The 18,756-nt window shown below is 38.5% G+C and overlaps 1 protein-coding gene across 2 annotated transcripts in view; it reads left to right on the top strand.

Annotated features, from left to right (window-relative positions):
• LOC145664990 (uncharacterized) overlaps positions 1–18,756 on the top strand; it is a 111,569-nt gene that overhangs the window by 73,055 nt on the left and 19,758 nt on the right. Inside the window, exons 8-12 of one of the 2 annotated variants that reach the window (XM_081732167.1) lie at positions 2,631–2,850; positions 2,911–3,191; positions 5,931–6,053; positions 9,603–9,788; positions 13,841–14,028. In XM_081732167.1, coding sequence (XP_081588293.1) covers positions 2,631–2,850; positions 2,911–3,191; positions 5,931–6,053; positions 9,603–9,788; positions 13,841–14,028 — 998 coding nt within the window. Of the gene's footprint in view, positions 1–2,630; positions 3,192–5,930; positions 6,054–9,602; positions 9,789–13,840; positions 14,029–18,756 lie in introns of both variants that reach the window. The other variant, XM_081732166.1, reaches the window with a different exon arrangement.

Genomic DNA, 18,756 nt, shown 5'->3' with positions numbered 1-18,756 from the left:
TCAAATCGACGAGATGACAAATAGACGCTTACATAATAAGAATGCCTAATACAAACAGCTATAAAACATCACGCTGATTATTGCAAGCATTATAATAAACTATTCGTTCACCTAAGGTTCCCAGATCCGCACCACATATCAATCTTATCCCGAATGCCAAAACATTGTGATTCACACAACTCCCCTCTCCTCAAGAGTGACATGTGCAAACAATCACAAGTTTTGGGATAAGGGACCATATTGAGACCACAATATTAAGCTATATAAATACACTCTACCAGATTCCTATTCAGTTATTTCTTCTTACAGCTAGTTTTATTCATACAGTATGAAACAGTCTTGTTTATACACATTGATTTTTTTCTACTGAAATAGAATGTTATTCCAACTAAAAAACAATACACGGCACGCCAGGTGGTAAGGTAACCTAAACAAACCCAGGACAATGAAAAATATTTAGAAATTCGTTTCTTAATAAAAATTAAAGGAGAAAAATAATTTTCTGGTCATCTCCGAAGATTTATCTGTGCCGAATACCAGTCTCGATTTTGTTTATTGTGGATATCTGTTTGCACCCATTATTTTATACGAAAAACATACTACCTGACTAGGAATCGAACCAAGATTTTCTATTACGAAGTATAGCACGATACCACTACACCAACGATTGCTCTACCCAAAGTTTGTTTAACAACTGGTGTAGTGTTTCTGAGAAAGATTACACGACAAGTGTATACTGCAGATTAATAAAGTGTTTCGAATGTCCTGATAATTCTCTTGCAATTTCGAAATCAAGAATCGTAAATCTTCTCTATCACGATACAGGTTTTTACTTCCACCTTCTTAAGGATTGTTCGTTTAGTATGAGAAGTCCAGTCGCTCTTCGATTCTTCACAATTGCTTTGGAAAAAATACTTTGACTTGAAAAGGATTTGAACCTATGTTGATTAACTGTATTATTCACAAGTCCAGCACGTTTCCCCAACACTATTCTATCACGTAAAATTATAAGCCAAATATTACTAAGTTCAGTCCTGATGTTTGGAGCGAACCGGTAATGATCTTCTTGTAATGATATTTACAGCAAAGTGTATGGCGAAATTCATTTATTCTATGATCTGGAGACAATTTAGTGCCCACTAATAAACTACATAACATACAATGCAAGAAAATTACAGAAATGATAATGTATTATACAGTAATTTCGCCGTGAAAATTAAAAGGTCAAGACCCAAACGTGACTTGGACATATTTCCTCCTTCATGCGCGTCTCCAGTGAACATGATCTCAAATAATCTACATATATCCGGAATGGTGGAGTATCATGTATAGTATATTGATATAGACTTTTTATACGTGTCCTTAGAGGAAAGACCTGATGATATATTGACATATCTTTGCACTCCACACCTGCATATCACGCGTTTATAAGTACAGTCTCCAGCAAAAGTTCATTTTAGAACAGTTTTGTTCTGCTTAGAGAAAATATAAGTTCCTGAAGTTACCTTAAAATTTCCATTAAATCCCAGACGTTGGAGATAAGGTAGAGTAGCCTCACCCAAAACATTCTTACTTTCTTTGAAACAAATGCCATCCTTTTCACTGGTTTCTTCGAAATCTCTTCCCCCTCTGTTTTTCTTAGTCAGTAAAACTATGTTGCTTCTTATTGATATTTAAATAGACGTTGGTAACCACATTTGTCACCACTACTTTGCAAAACTGAGTTCACTGGGCTCAGATGTTATCAGTGCAGCTCCTATACAGAGTAAGTAATGGAAAGTAACCGAAACTTATTACCCTTAGTTTATTTGTGGTTATTGCGCAATGACATGCCCTACATACCGTACGTCATAGACAATTATATATTCCATGCCTCTATGATTGCTGACAATATACAGGAACATTGTTCAGGAGATATATCGTCAATTAAATCTTCTTACCAAGATCTTCCACAGTTCGTGGAATAAGCGTGAAGCATTTGTCTTTTAACATGAAAGCATCAATCATATATATCATTAACTCTAGATCACTAGGAGGAAAGTCAGTTCCTCTGGAAACAAATAAATTCGAAGACAGTTTCTTCTAACACTATATTATGCCCCTGGCCTATATTTGCGGTGGCTCCGTCTTGTTGAAAAATTGCTGATTGAAGTCAAGATCATTAAGATCATAAATTTTATGCAAATCTGATTAAAGCGGACTATGATCCACCCTTTGAATCGCTTAACTGTTACGTTTGTTGTGTTACCATATTTCTCTTCGATAAAATAGGGTCCGATGATAAAACTTTTCATATAATGTGGATCCTAACACAGATTAGTTAAAACACGTCCACAATATTACAAACAAGCACAGAAATCTGGTTGCTTCACAACTCTTCAAGACTGAAACAATTTTTAAAAAAATCAACGTTAACATAACAATTTAATATTAAACATGCTAAAACAACTTAAGCATTCCAGCAAAGAATATTAAATAAGTTATTTATATCATTTAATGGGTGTGGTTGCGGCTACTTTTTTATCCCACTTTGTGTATATATACTTATCTTTAGAAATGTCTATTAACAATGTTTTATTCTTGTTTCTGTAGAGTAAGCATTGTTAATTAAAATGCTTTGTTGGTTGCAGCTTGGCCTTGGAGGAGGTGAAAGTGAAGGTGAAACTGAAGGTGAAGGGGAAGATGAAGATGAAGATGAATATGAAGGTGAGGGTGCAACTGGAGGTGCAGGTAGACGCGAAAGTAAAGGTGCAAGTAGACGCGAGAGTAAAGGAGCAGGTAAAGGCGAGAGTAAAGGAGCAGGTAAAGGCGAGAGTAAAGGAGCAGGTAAAGGCGAAAGTAAAGGAGCAGGTAAAGAAGAGACTAAAGGAGCAGGTAAAGGCGAAAGTAAAGGAGCAGGTAAAGGAGCAGGTAAAGGCGAGACTGCAAGTAAAGACGAGACGAGACGAGGTGGAGGTGCAAGGGAAGAAGCGGCTGGAGCGATAAGTGGTGAGGAAGAGCCTACGAAAAAATCCAAGAAGAAGAAGAAGAAGAAGTCAGCGCAGGTGCCTTTCCTTCAGGGAATGAACGAAGCTCTCACGTCGCAGATGGATAACTTCCAGAAGCAAATTGATAACCTGGAGAACGACGTGGGACAAATTTTGGAGAAAGTCAATGCTGGCGTCATGTTTGGATCAGATGTCTATGGACAGGTAAACTACTTAGATATACTTGCAGATATTTAAGAGTTAGATTAGCTGACTTGGGTTTCATCCAAAAGATACTGGAAAACGTCAATACACCAACGGTTGATGAAACGGGTCAAGGGCGTAGCCATACGGGACAAATGCAGGCTCGTCTGCCGTGAACATTTCCTGCCCCTTCTCGCGATGGAATTTATCTGTCGTGTTTATTAAACGTGTTTAATACAGCAAATGAAGTGTTTACAATAGATTAATAAATATAATGAACAATATGCACAGGAATATAGTAGATATAAATATTTTTGTTTCGTTATAATAATAATAATAATAATAATAATAATAATAATAATAATAATAATAATAATAATAATAATAATAATAATAATAATAATATTCTGCGTGTTGGAAGGTCCAGGGATTAATATGATTTTCTTTGTTTACTCAGGTTAAGATCTGAAAATATTTCTTCCACGTTTCTCCATCTTCAGTTTCCTCCACTCCCAATATTTACTTTATTTTTGAAGTCATCGATTACTTGTGTTCTTCCTGCTCCTCACCCTCCTTCCATCTTTGCTTCTATGGCGTTCTGTAGAAGGCAATTTCTTCTCAAGATGTGTCCCATCCAATTGGCCTTCCTACGAAAGATGTTAATTAAAAGAATCCTCTTCGCTCCTACCCGTTTTAAAACATCTTCGTTTGTCCCTCTCTTTGTCCAATTTATCTTCTTCATATTCCCCCAGCATCGTATTTCGAAGCTCTCTAAGTATTTCTTCTCTAACTTCCATAAAGACAGTCTTCGAACGATATAGTCCCATATACCATATACTGTATAGTACTTAACTACCTTCTTTCTCAGTCCAATGTTAAGCCTATTATAGTTAGGAGTGACTTTTTCTTGTTGAATGCCTCTTTGGCAACGGCATTATATTATTGGTGTATGGGTTCGTTTATCTCCATGAGAAACATAGAGAGTTTACGTCATCACTCAGAGAACACTAGGTGGGGCCGCCCGTTAGCTTACTCGTTGACAACTTAGCCTTGCACTACAATGTCAGTGAGCTAGTAAGGTGTGTTCATCCCCGCGGGTTCTCATTCACTGATGAGGTTCCAAACAGTAAACTCAACACTAAACGCCCAAGATAAGAGACTCAGCATCTGCAAGATAGTTTAATGGTTAGTTTGATAAGAATAGGTAATATCATCGCCTATTCTAATCTACTCTTAAAATTTTCAAATACCGTGTACTAAACGCGTGACAAACATCTTGGCATTTGAAGGCGGCGCTCCAAGTTCCCTTTAAATGCTGCTAGCAACTGAGAGGGCTGCGGTATTGCCACATTTATTTTGTACACACTCACCCCTGTCACCTGATCGCGCTGTAGTTCTGCTTAGCCAAGCCATAGCCACACCTCTTTCTCACTCGGCAACGTCGCTTCAGAGCTTGCGTTTTATTCGTTTAGCTGAAATGCCAAGATGTTTGTCACAGGCTTTAGTACTACTTTGAATTTACATTTCACTTACAATGGTTTTAAATTAAAGCACTATTCCTTTATGTTTTTATTGGCAAGAAGATTTAATGTACCTGAATAAGATACACAAAAGTTTACAATATTTTCTCACTTATCTTTGTGAAGTAGCCTCTATTGCATTTCAGCACGATCTAGCGTATGGCAGTTTTAAGCATATGGAGTTCATATTTAGTTTTACACTTTCACTGCAACTGAACTTTGCAATACTTTGTTCTTGAAGACTAATTTGGATAAGTTTGTTTGTAGAAGTAATTCTGTTAAAGTTTTTCTTACTTACTAGCAAACCAGTTTTCTTCAGGGGCTGCGCACCACGTGACTAGCTTCTGTGACGGTCCATGGCACACTTCTTATCAGAGTCCGCCAAAAGTTTTTGCCTGTCTACTTTCACTGATAAAACACGGGTCCAGTACTAATTACTCCGTCATTGGGAAAAATCAAACATTGATTTCTAAAAAAAAAAAAAAAAAAATTAAAAACTGCAACTATCTACTTTTATTCTTCATGTACGATGCACTTGATATAACTATTATTATTTTTCTATGTTCGTGAATTAAAATAGATTACTTTTCGGTGTCGAGATTAAGTTCAGCACTAGCATAGCCTAGTCTCAATTCTCAGCTCTTTTGATAATCATTCTCACCATTCACGCAAACAAACAAATTGGAATTTCAGAGAGGTTTTTACTTCCTCTCTTCTTCTTCTTCTTCTTCTTTAACTCGACTTTTCCTCACCAGGTGGTAGCATTATAGGAAAACAGAAACTACTAAAAGGCAACACATCCAAAACCTTCGATAAAGTATTCAAAATAAAATATTGCTTAAAACTCGTACAGTTACAATATAAATGGAGTTTTGGTGAACCAAACGTCTTAACAAAAAGTAGTTGCTCCCGCTTGTTTTATCGGTTTTCCTGCGGCGAGAAATAAAGTTGATTGAGGGGCCAACCATTGCAAGTTTTGTTTCTGTTTGACGTACAATGGATAAAAATATTCATTAAAAAGTGGGAGGAAACGTGAGAAACCCGAAAAATCGCACGCACACGGTGCTTGTCCACCACAAAGTTCACTTGGAGAAAACTGGGGTTTCTTTTCTTACGTAGCCATTTATAATTTTACGGACTTGTCTTCGTTTGTAATAATTTCATGTAAGAGATTGTGTTGTGAAATGTAATAGTAGTACTTGCAGTTGAAATCTAATATTACTTGTTGAATACATTTCAGGATACGGCTGGCTTGGGTGATGTTCTAACCAAGATTCAAATGATGCAGGCGGAAGTAGACAACTTTAGAACAACTATCAATCGCTTAATGGACGAACACGAGGAGCGACAAAAGAACGTCATTGTAAGTGAAAGTTCACTCCTATTTACCTCCATTACATTAGACATTTAGAAGTAGTATGTGCGTCACTATTCGGAGAAACCAAACAACAATATATATAGTTTACTAATAAATTGTTCCTATTTTTCTTGTACAGTACAGTACATAAATTAATAATAAAGGACTACACCAGCAGAATAAAAGTTAGTAATTGTATGAGATTGCCATCGAACGGTATATTTTTCAGCGCCATAAAAGTAGTTTTTCTGGATTTTCTCAAAAACCGCGCATGAGAATTGAGAAACCACCTTCAAGTACTCTATGTAATTTTGCTAATCTCGATGTGATCTATCGATTTTGTGTGTTTTATCTTTGGACAACATCATAGTTAATAGTGATGCCCACAAGTTGCGAAGTCCATTTTAAACTTCGAGAAGAACCAGAAAACAATCTCAAGTCTCTTAAACATCTCTTACTGCTGGACTTTTTTTATTGTTCAGTCGTACATGCATTGCGGAACAGGTCACATATGTTTTGAGAAAGAGATCGTCAAGTTGCTGGTTGCTATTCATGAGTCGTCTGTTTGGCCTTCAAAATTACAACACAAAATGCTTCTTTGTTCTCTCGCAAATGTTCTCTAAAAGGTATTATGGGTTCGAGGAACACATATACAGGGTGGTAGGTAACTCCACCGAAAAACTTTGGGAAGTGATTCCTTATATGAAATGAAAGAGAAAAAGTTCTTATAAATATGGGTCGTAAAACGTCTCCTTTCAAATATGAACCGCCGAAAATTCACGTTTCGAAACGCCCTGTCTTAGAAACTACAGGACCGATCCCAAGCGGTTTAAGGAGTTACAGAGGAACTAGTATGCGCTCTATCTAAATATCTATGCTCTACCATGGTCTGTTATTGGTGAAATGAACTGTAAAAAGGAAGTTAAGGTACAGGGATACTCCTTTAAATACTAATAGCGCGTTCGTTTCGCCGATAACGGGGGATGGTAAAACATGGATATTTAGATAGATCGCATACTAGTTCCTGTGTAATTCCTTAAACCTCTTGGGATAGGTCCTATAGTTTCTAAGGCATGGCGTTTCGAAACGTTATTTTTCGAATTTTCGGCGGTTCATAACTCTGAAAGGAGATGTTTTTCGACCTATGTTTATTAGAACTTTTTTTCTTTCATTTCATATAAGGAATCATCTCTCGAAGTTTTTCGGTGGAGTTACCTACCACCCTGTATATGTCGTCGACATGGCCATCAAAGTACACGTATTATGGCTCCTTTCATCCTTCTTCTGTACCCTCCTCTTAACAAAATAAGCTTTTTACGTTGTACTCTTGAAGACCAAATAGATGACGTCATGACCCCTCACTAACTTAACGAGCTCTTTCTCAAAGCACATGTGATCTGTTTTGCAATGCATGCATGTACGACTTAAAAATAAAAAATCCAACAGTAATATATGTCAAATGAGCGTTTTGAAACAATTCATACGTGTACGTTCTATTTTTGTGGACTTCTTGGTTATTTTTGGAATATTCACTGCACATTGGTAAATAATTTTCTCCTCCTTAGTTTTCAAGATATCAGATTGATATTTTGCACACGCATTGCGTACATCACTTAGTATTTTTCAGTTGATTTTCAGATCTGTACGTTAACACTGGGACTGTCCAGATAACTTTTGAAAAAGGGTTTTTTTTTAAGAAAAAAATCCCAATTTCCTCGAATTCCCTTTTTCAGGTATACGATACGGACATGTAAATGATACCGTTCAGAAGGTTGCCTTATTCTGAAGAGAATGAGGTACAAACCAAAATTCTAGAATAAATAGTGATGACGCAGTATCTGCTTGACTGAAAGTCTAAAATTTACCTTAAAAATCCCAAAAGGGTTAACTGTACTATGTACTGTCATCCTGCTAGTGCCATAATGAAGAGCTTCGTGAAGGTATATTTTAGTATGAGTTTCACCTCTAGAACTGGTATGGTTCTCATACCGCATCAATTTTTAAGTTTATAAATTTTTTTACTTGATTCTCTCAAAAACTACGCATAAGATTTTACTGTAGTGGGTATCATTTTTCTCAGCTCAACAAAGTGTATCAATTTGTATATATTTCATCTCTGGACAAGATTTCTTTCCGTTAAAAAGACGCCGATAATACGAGGTGCTATCCAAAATATTCGAGATTATTTTTTACCGTACAAATCAGTAGCAGTACGACTTTCTGCCGCTAGTTGTCTCGGGGTACATATATTAGCTACTTCACCACAAAGTTGCGTCATCTTTAAGTGCATGTCAGAATTTTCAATGTTTCTGTGATTTGTCAAATGGCTGACGTTAAAGAGCAACGGATTTGCATTAAGCTCTGTGTCAAGTTGAAGAAAACTGCAGCCGAAACCTACAGCATGCTGAAAGAGGCATTTGGTGATAGTGCACTGAGTGAAGCAAGACCATTTGAGTGGTTCAAGCGTTTCAAGGAAGGCCGCGAATCTGTGGAAGATGACGAACATTCTGGTCGATCGTGAACCGGAAATGATCATGAAAGTGCGTGATGTGATTCGCGAAGACAGAAGGCAGCCAATTCACGATGTTTGTAACAGACTTCGACTGTCGCACGGCACATATCAACTATCCGATGAACTGAACATGAGATGAATTGCAGCGAAGTTTGTCCCTCGCCTTCTCAGCATCGACTAAAAACATCTCAGGATTCAGACGTGCACTGAGATGCAACAAAGAGTTCGAGAGAATCCAAACTTCTTATCCAGAGTCATTACAGGTGGTGAATCTTGGGTCTATGGTTACTACCCTGAAACGAACCAGCAACCACTACAATGGAAGATGCCATCCTGTCCAAGGCCGAAAAAACTCGAGAAGTTCTCAGCAACAACTCGATGCTGATCAGTTTTTTTCGACATTCGAGGAATTGCGCATAAGGAGTTTGTTCCATCTGGTCAGAATGTCAACGGGAAGTTTTACTTGAGGTTTTTAAGAGACTAAGGAAAGATGTTCGGAGCAAACGGCCAGAGCTATAGCAAACCAAAGACTGGTTGATGCACCATGACAAAGCACACCTCGCTCGTTGTGAGGAAATTCCTTGCCAAATACAACATGGCAATGGTCCCCCACCTTCCCTTCTCCCCTGACCTAGCTCCGTGCGACTTCTACCTGTTCCCAAAGATGAAACTCGCGTTGAAAGGGCGACGTTTTGACTTCATTGAAGACATCTAAGTGGAATCGCAACTGGTTCTGGACATCTTTCACCCTGCGGTCTTCCAGAAGTGCTTCCAAAAGTGGAAACAACGCTGAGATCGTTGCATTCATGCCAGAGGGTGCTACTTTGAAGGTAACGGAAAACATTAGGACGTAAGTATAGTTTTCTAATTTTTACAATGACATTCTCGGATATTTTGGGTAGCACCTCGTATTGTAGAATTCGGTAAACTTATCAAAGCTTCCGATGGTCTAAATATAAGACAATCTTAGTCTCTAATATGTTTTGTTTAGTTTCTAAGTATTGAGAAATTGATGACTAATGACGAGGAAATTTGCTTCGCAGTCTCTTGTGGAACAGATTGAGCTCCTGAAGGCGATGAAGGCAGATAAACATGACCTCGAGGAGGCGCTGGCAGACAAGGCAGACGCTGGAGCAGTCAACAGGAAGATCTCACATGAACAGTTTGACTTGATCTGCGACGACCTCACACACCAAATGGAAGATGCTATGTCTAAACTCACTGACCAGGTAACAATTCATCAATTCATTGCTTTTACGAACTAATCACCATTAGTTTTGTTAAAAGAGAAAGGAATTACACAAAATTTCCTTTGTTTTATTATAGTTTACTGCCTGTTTATCTTAACAGAAACCATTTAGTTTATTGGGTTTTGGTCATATTTTCTGTATGTTTAAAAAAATGGGCATGATCTTGTGAGAGCTATTAGGGTTTCTAAAACAAAGTTTGCTAGTTGCTTCTTATATTTTAAACACTTACAACAACCATGATACACCGAAGACAGTTAAAAACGCGTGTTTCAAACGTAAACTTACGCTCAATGGAGGCAGCTGAGTTATCCTTATCTCGTTCATAATGTAGTTGTAGCTTCTACATAGGTTGTAAAACTCATTAAAATGCCCTTGATTGTTGCAAATTATGATCGTTAAACTTGGCAAGCTTTTGTGTCTAATTCTTTAATGCTGACACGCACAGTTCTTCCCATATTGTCTCCATCTTGAGCAAGATTATATCAATCTTGGTATCACATAATCCAGCTTCTAAAGTGCACATAATATAATAGAAGGAAAGAGTAATTAAAAGTGCTCAAAATTAAGGAAAAACAGAGTTTATTTTCGAAAATTTCATTACGATTCGCGTCAACCATGGTGGCGCTCAGCGGCTAGTCTATCAACCTCACTCATACCAGGTTATCATAAAATAAGTATAGCTGTTCAGAAAACTCTGGAGACGTAACCACTCGACAGAATGCAACCAAAGTTGGTAGGAGCATATTTGAGAACATGCACAAGAGATTGGTGTAGAAAACAAAATTAGTTACAATTTTCACTACCAGAGGTAATTGTGGCACTGTACAACGCCATGTAAGTGCAGCGTGGAAGAAAAACGACATGCTAGTGATGCTAAATGGTAAGAAAGGCTGTAATTACGTCTCCATGTGCTTACTCACGCCTGCATGTGTTTCAGTGTTAAGGATTTGAGTGCCACTATGTGCCCAAAGTGAATTGATGGTGAACCGATGTTTGGTTCTTTTTTCTTCGCACACTCTTCGCCTTGTGTTCAAGGGGCCCCGGGTTCGATTTTCGATGAAGACACGTGAGTCGGATCCCATGTTAACGTTCTTAGAACGTCATCATCATCTCATACGGTACTAGTCACCACGCGTCACCACGCCTATGGGCAGAACCCCACATCATCATCATCGCCCATAACACATCACTACACCACGGGGTTATTAATAGGAGTACAAATCAATGCCAGGCGTCACACTGGGAGCATAATTATGGCCTTTCTTTCATTGAATATCAATACTATCATTTGTCTTCCACAGCATACTCACCGTACTTAACACTGAACAGAAACACAATAACCTCTGGAGGCGAGATTTGACACTAATCTTTCCCTGGAATCTTGGAGAGAGCTTCCGTTTTATGAGGACAGGAAAGACTAACATTTAACTTCGTTTTTGTAAGATATCCAAGAATGTTAAAGGGACGCTTCAGCTCAAAAGCTCTTAAATCCGCCACTGTCCACGGGGTATTAATAGAATTGATAATCAATGCCACGAGACCCACAGAAGAGGTAATTACAGCCTTTCTTATAATTTATCATCACCAGTACCGTCTTTCTTCCACGCTGCACTTACTTGGTGTTGCACAGCGCCACTATTACCCCTGGTGGCGAAATTTGGAACTAATTTTATTTTCTATACCAATCGCTTCTGTATGTTCCCAAATGTACCCCTACCAAGTTTGGTTGCATTTTGTCAAGTGGTTACGTCTCCAGAGTTCTCTGAACAGCGATACTTATTTTACGATAACCTGGTATATACGGGGAAACCGTCGTATGTTCTCGCCCCGTGCGCTGATTTTCCACGGCACAGCACTGTTAATAGTTCTTACTTTTTGTTCTTTTCTTTTGTTTAAGGTCCTACAATTATATACGGAGGCTAAGTGAGACGATGATGATTACATGAATGATAAACATGAAATGATGAATGCGGGAAGAAACGGGTCAACCCCGGGGAATCCATGCACACGGTGTTTGTCCACTACAAGTATAGGTGTAACTTGTAGTGACTCACTTGATGTGAGCGGGGACCCCAAGCGCCAGAGATGAGCGCTCTACCACTGAGCCATCACGGCACCATTTAATGGTTCTTTAAAATATAGCAATATCAGGGGAGGAGGGTAACTGCCTCTACTGACCAATTATTACCGACACTTCTGACGTGAACAAAAATGACTGTCGAAACTCGATCTAATTTTATTTTTATTATAAACCATGTATAATGTATTAGTTGGAATTCAATTTAACAAAGGCTTTCCATTTTGTCTCATTCTAATGGATTTAGAGAAGGCTTTTGATAAAGTGTGGCTAATTCTAAAACTGCAGTCATTCAAACTCCCCGTCTGCTATCTAAGGGTAATCTACTCTTTCATTACAAATCACATTGCGTATGTTGCAGTTGGTAACGCACTCTCTTGGCCTTTTTTTCCAGGTTACTGGAGTTCCCCAGGGATCTGCACTCAGCCCATTATTATATATTCTTTACACTTCCAACATTCCTACAGTGCCATGAAATGTTTTCACTTTCCAATATGCTGACGATACAGCTTTTCTTGTACTTGGCAACACTGTCTAGCAAATTAGCCTTACTCTACAAACAACTCTCGACAATTTCATCAAGTGGTGCCAGAGATGGCATCTGACTATTAACAACGACAAAACGCAAGCGCTGGTTTCCCTACCACCTAACAGGAGTTCCAGAGTTTACCGAAACCCCACACTCTTACGAGTAACTGTTGATGGGTACATTGTACGCTCTACCAACACTACTACCTACTTGGGCGTGGCCTTCGATTCCAAACTGACTTGGAATGCACATTTGCAAAAACTGAGAGCTAAGGCTACTATTCGCTTAAATCTTTTACGTCGTCTCACAGGCACCACTTGGGGCCTCAAAGCAGATGTTTTACTCCACACTTATACAATATTTCTCCTACCTATACTCACTTTCGGACATACTGCCTGGTGCAATGCTTCTGCTTCCTTCTACGAAAAACTTTGCATATTGGAGCGTCATGCTATTCGACTAGCTCATTGACTTAAACTTCCATATCCTACGTGGTTCACATATGAGTACATCAAGTTTCCAAGGCTCACAGAACATCTTGCACAACTCCGTATTCGGTACATTACTTTTCGCATTGAAACAGGTCATCCGCTATTCCTGAACATTCTTCATTCTAATGCTGTCACTGATGCCGCATACCGCTACAAGCATTCTTCTTTAAATGTACTCATTTCCATATATGTCCAATATGCAAACCTCACAGAGGACGAACGTGACATCTATGCCATTTAACATTATATCATTCATGATCATATTCCTCATGTTTTTCCATCGTAGCACAGAGATCCTTAGCTTCCGCCCCTGTGATCATTAGTCCCGAGTCGCCCCGGGACAGAAAATTTAACCTGCATCTGTCTGACTAATTTCTATTTGTTTGTGATGTGCTGGCACTTCATCTTTCATTTCTATTATCTTACATTTTCTTCCATTATCTTCAAATACTATCTCGCATTATGTATACATTTTTGATATTCTTGCACATTTGCACCTGTTTTCTTCACTTTTTATTTCGCTATGTATGGTAACCTTTATCTATCATTTTCTTGCCTTATTTAAGTTATATATAATTCGTTATGTATTCACATTTGGCACCTTCATTGCACCGTTTCTTTTATGTACTTTATAATAAAAATATGACTAATAAATAAATAAAGAACAATAAAATGATGATATAGCTCCCCTCCAAAACTGATGCACAAGTATCACAATAATAATAAAACTTCCCTTAGACCATCCCATTCTTTTCAAACTAATATTTTGTAAAGAAAATCACTTGCCAAAGAGAGGGCGTAACCCTCTGAGAGGCTGGAGAAGTATATAATTCTCCAGAAACACATTATTTGTATAATAAGTAAATTTTCTTTTCTTCTTTCCTAAAAACAATCTTAGATAACACTAAAAGTAATATTGTTGTTGATGTATTAGGAAGCTGCATGGCAAGATGCCCTGACAGAAATCCAGAATAATTTGATCCAAAAGCTGGACAAAGTGGAATTGACTCCGTTGAAGGACTTCATCAAAGCGAAGTTGAAGGCCGTGCAACAGAAACTGAAGGTTCTGGCAGCTGCGAAATCAGACAGAGAGGCAGCTGGAACAAAGAAGAAATTCCTCAGGTACACCTTGTTCCTTTCTTTTGTTAGCATTTATAGAATGGCACCTGAGATGCGCTGTACTCTAGTCACTAAGGGATTTACCTATCAATCGAATAGTCTAAGTTCGATCTCCAGAATTTACTCTCGTTGAAATGGGCCCAGTGTCAAATGGGCGCAGGAGAAATCTGGAGACCGGATCGTTGGAATGATCCTATCATCTCTGTACGTGCTGAAGTCTTGTAAGATTGAAACTTTATCTTCACAACTCTCGTCAACTAGATTATCGTATCTTCAATTGAGATTGTACTGTTGACTTACCTTTATAGTGTAATGTAACAATGTGCACATTCGGAAACACCAACAGCTAACCATGAAGAAAATATGATATTCCAAGTTGGTATACTTTTATTATATAGACTAAAGTGGGCATTGTGGCTTTCTCTGGTAATGACCTAACTAAAAAAGACCGTTAAGTGTAGTTAAAAACGGCTTCACAACCGACAGAATGCACTTTGAGTGTCTTTGACGTGCAGAATTGTGTTCCATATAGTTGCATTCCTATTAGAATCGATAGGATTTTGAAATTGACTTGCATAAAGATACATTAGTGGAGTGACTCATCTGGATAATGAATGTATGCTTCAGATACGAATTGTAAATTTCAGATCAAAACAGAATAACATACATACACACAGGCACACACTACAGAGCACTATTCTACAAGTCAAAATAAAGTGAAAATATATATTAATGTATACCTTTCAGGTCCTCGTCTGGAGACGCAAATTGTATCATATGGCAACATCATAGATAAAGAACCACAGAGATCATCTACAAATAGTTACATTGAATCTTTTCAGATGGCAGTTAAAGTTGATAGACGTTAACACTATCATAATTTTTTAGCGTAACAATCGATGTAACTGCTCGATGGATTCGTATAGCAATAGTAATGTTTCCAAGTTAATCTACGACGTTTTTTTTTTTTTTTTTTTTTTTTTTTGTCTGTATATGCATTTCTATATGGGCCCCGTTAGTAGCTCTCAGAATGTCCAGTCGATATTCAATCTCCCGCCATGTGTTGTGTAACATGTCTGGTGTGATCGAGTTGATGGCTTCTTCAATTTTGTGACGAAGAGCAGAATATCACGTACAGGTGTGGCGTAGACTCTATCTTTGACATAGCCCGATAGGGGTTATGTCGGGAGATCGCAGTGGCCAATGAGTTGGTCCATCGCGTCCAATTCATCATCGCTGCGGAAACATTCGCTCTAAACACAAGTGCGGTGGTACACCATCCTGTTGGAATATCACGTTTGGTTGCAAAGGGAGTAGCTGTAGAAAATCAAAGTGTTCAAGCATGTCTAGATAAACGGAACCAGTTATTGAGTGCTCCATGAAGAAAAATGGTCCGATAATTCTGTGCTTTGCCCAAGCCAGGCTGTTGGTTGACTCTCTCCGTGGCTGAAAACTTCTCAAACCATGTTTTAATGATCTTGACGTCTGGTGGGTTCCGTTGGTACTTTCGTCTGAAGTTCCTTTGCACGGTAATTGGTGATTTAGTCTCAGCCAAGCACACCACACATTCCGCTCTCTCTTGTCTTGTTGTCATCTCTGTTCATGAACACCTGCAACAAATAACAACAATTAACAATCAACAACAAAAAAAAAATGTTTGAGTTGCTCTTCAAGATGCCGCAAACCGTTTTTCACTGACACTAATAGTTTCTATGCAATTAATATTTGTAATCATGGAAGTTTCATGGGGACACCCTACACACATATATATATATATATATATATATATATATATATATATATATATATATATATATATACATACGAGGCCTGTCTAAAAAGTATCCGACCTTAATTTTTTCCACGCAAAGTAGGGATTCTCAGGCGGCGCCACCGTGCACGGTGGAAGAAGGAACCTTAATGCGCATGCTTGAATTTTTTCACCGCGTTCGCGTGTGCCAGTTGTGAGCTGGTGGTCGCGAAGTGAGGTGCTGTTGGTAGTGTTCGTCGGATTTAGTGTTTCTCGCAAGATGACTGAACGAATTGAGCAAAGATACTGCATCAAATTCTGTCAAAGGCTGGGTGATTCTCAAAGCCAAACAATTCGTAAGATTCAGCAGGAGTTTGGAGAAGATGCGATGGGTGTAACAGAAATTAAACAATAATTCAACCGATTCAAAGATGGCCGCACATCAGTCGAGAGTGAGCAGCGTAGCGGCAGGCCCCAAACTGCTCGGAATGCAGCTGTTGTTGAGCGGGTGCGAAATTTGGTGATGGCAGATCGCCGTTTGACAGTGCGGGAGATTGCAGAAGATGTTGGAGTGAGTAAAGATTCTGCACATGCAATTTTGCGTGAAGATTTGAACATGAAACGAGTGGCTGCTAAATTTGTACCCAAGTTGTTGTCTCAGGAACAAAAAGACACCCGTTTTGACGTTGCATAGGACCTTCTGGACACCACCAACACTGATCCTGGGTATCTGAATTCCGTGATAACTGGAGATGAGTCATGGGTGTACGGGTACGACCCAGAAACAAAACAACAATCGTCTCAATGGAAGCATCCCGATTCTCCAAGGCCGAAGAAAGCGCGGCAGGTGCGAAGCAAAATCAAGGTGTTGCTGACTGTTTTCTTCGATGCCCGTAGAATTGTGCATCACGAGTACGCACCGGAAGGACAAACAGTGACAAAGGAGTACTATCAAGATGTTCTCAGGCGACTCCGTGACGCAGTCCGGCGCAAAAGACCAGACATGTGGAAAGCGAGAACTGGCACGTCCATCATGACAACGCCCCAGCACATTCATCCCAATTGATCCACACGTTCTTAGCCAAACATGGAATTACAACCGTTCGCCAACCTCCCTACTCTCCAGACCTGGCTCCTTGTGACTTCTGGTTGTTTCCAAAATTGAAGACGCCTCTGAAGGGATCCCGTTTTGAGAGTAGAGAAGACATAATGCAGAACACGACGACGGAGCTGAACAACATTCCAAAAGAAGACTTCCAGCGGTGTTTCCAGCAGTGGAAGGATCGGTGGGCTAAGTGTGTGGAAGCACAAGGGGCCTACTTTAAGGGGATTAGGGTCCCAAATCTGTCAGGTATTCGCAACTATTTTTCTGGCCAAAGGTCGGATACTTTTAAGACAGCCCTCGTATATATATAATAGACAACCACTACTGATGATCTCTCCAACTCTTTTTTTTTTCACACACCCATCGATCTTAGCTAATTGTTTTCCAGATTATATTTGGAGTGCTTTTTGATATCGCTATGCCACTTCATAAGAAGACCTTTCCTATATTTTCTTGTTTCTTCGTATTTCCTCAAGAGATACTTTCGTATATCTGTCATAATTTCATCTTGCAATATGTCAGGCCTAGTACCCGTAACTCGTTTCTTCTTTATTGTTACTATCCATGCATATCTTCTGCTTTTCTAATTCTGTATTTTCAACAGTAATGCTTGACTTACGAAGATATTCTATTGAATATCAATTTTGTGTTTTCCGTCTTCTTTGGTCTTGAATTTAACTTTTCTATCGCATCTTGGAGATATGTCTTGTTTGTAAAGACAAAGGTGCCACCAGAAAAACGGAGATGAATCAAATGTTTCTCATTTACATTTATTCTTCTGTTCTTACAGTTAAACGTATGAAGTACACTAATGTCCAAAATGATTATCGCATATCTATAACTGTCTTCTTGTAAGAATATAATTGGATAATGATTTTGCAGGGTATATTTAATACTGATACTATGTGTATAATCGGGAAGTGTATATTTGTGGTAAATTTTATAAGAAATAAATTATAAATATGAATATTACATTGAGTTAATCAAAATGTTGCTAAATGGACGAGAAAGTTTTATTTGTGTTTTATTGTTCTTATCTACTGCTCTTTTGACATGAAATTTGAAACATACATGTCTTTGCCGATTATACAGGTACTAACATTATAAGAAATATCGGACGAATTCGTTATCAAATTGTATTCCTACAGCAACATATTTATCGACATGCGACAATAATTTTGGACATGAGTGTACATACTGAAGTTTGTTCTGCAGAAAGTTTGGAAGAAATAATTCACCTTGAGTCAAAATAGTTGGATGTGTGTCCTGGATTTATTTTTAGACTAGCTTTTGGCCAGCTAGGGACACTGTCCCCAGAGCCCCGGTTTGCTCGACCTACGGCCTTGCATCTCTTTATGTATCAGCCTTTGCATCAAGAGTGAGTTTCATAGATTTACTCTTAATATTTCCTGTATTTGATCAGATGGGGCTTCGCTCCTAGACAATCCCGTTCACTTGACCTAGGCATCGCACCTTTTCAACCCACAATTCTACTGAATTTCATGTTTCTCTTCCTATTTTAACCACCTAAAAGATAAAATTTTGTATCCGAAGAAAACACCTATTTAAATAACATGGGAGATTTCTACATTCCTCCTTTAGATCCCCTGAAAATTAAAAGCATTCACTTTTGGAAATTTTAGTGTGGGTTAGTCCCGGAAGACTACAATCATGCTAAATTTCATCATTCCAATCTTGGCCGAAGTGCCTGAACAATTTGGGATGTAGAAGATATTCCGTATACAGTAAAGAACATGGGAAAGATTTTTCAGTCCCCCATAATACCAGTTGGAATACTATAGAAAACGTACAAGGATACCGAATTTCAAGTTTTTATTCCAATTCCAAGTATCTAAAAAACACAAGTATTCCAAGT

The sequence above is a fragment of the Thermobia domestica genome, chromosome 11 (assembly GCF_964235325.1).
Source record: "Thermobia domestica chromosome 11, izTheDome1.hap1.1, whole genome shotgun sequence".
Taxonomy (NCBI): Eukaryota; Metazoa; Arthropoda; class Insecta; order Zygentoma; family Lepismatidae; genus Thermobia; species Thermobia domestica.
The sequence above is the reverse complement of the archived record's forward strand: the minus strand, read 5'-3'. Positions and strand labels throughout refer to the sequence as shown.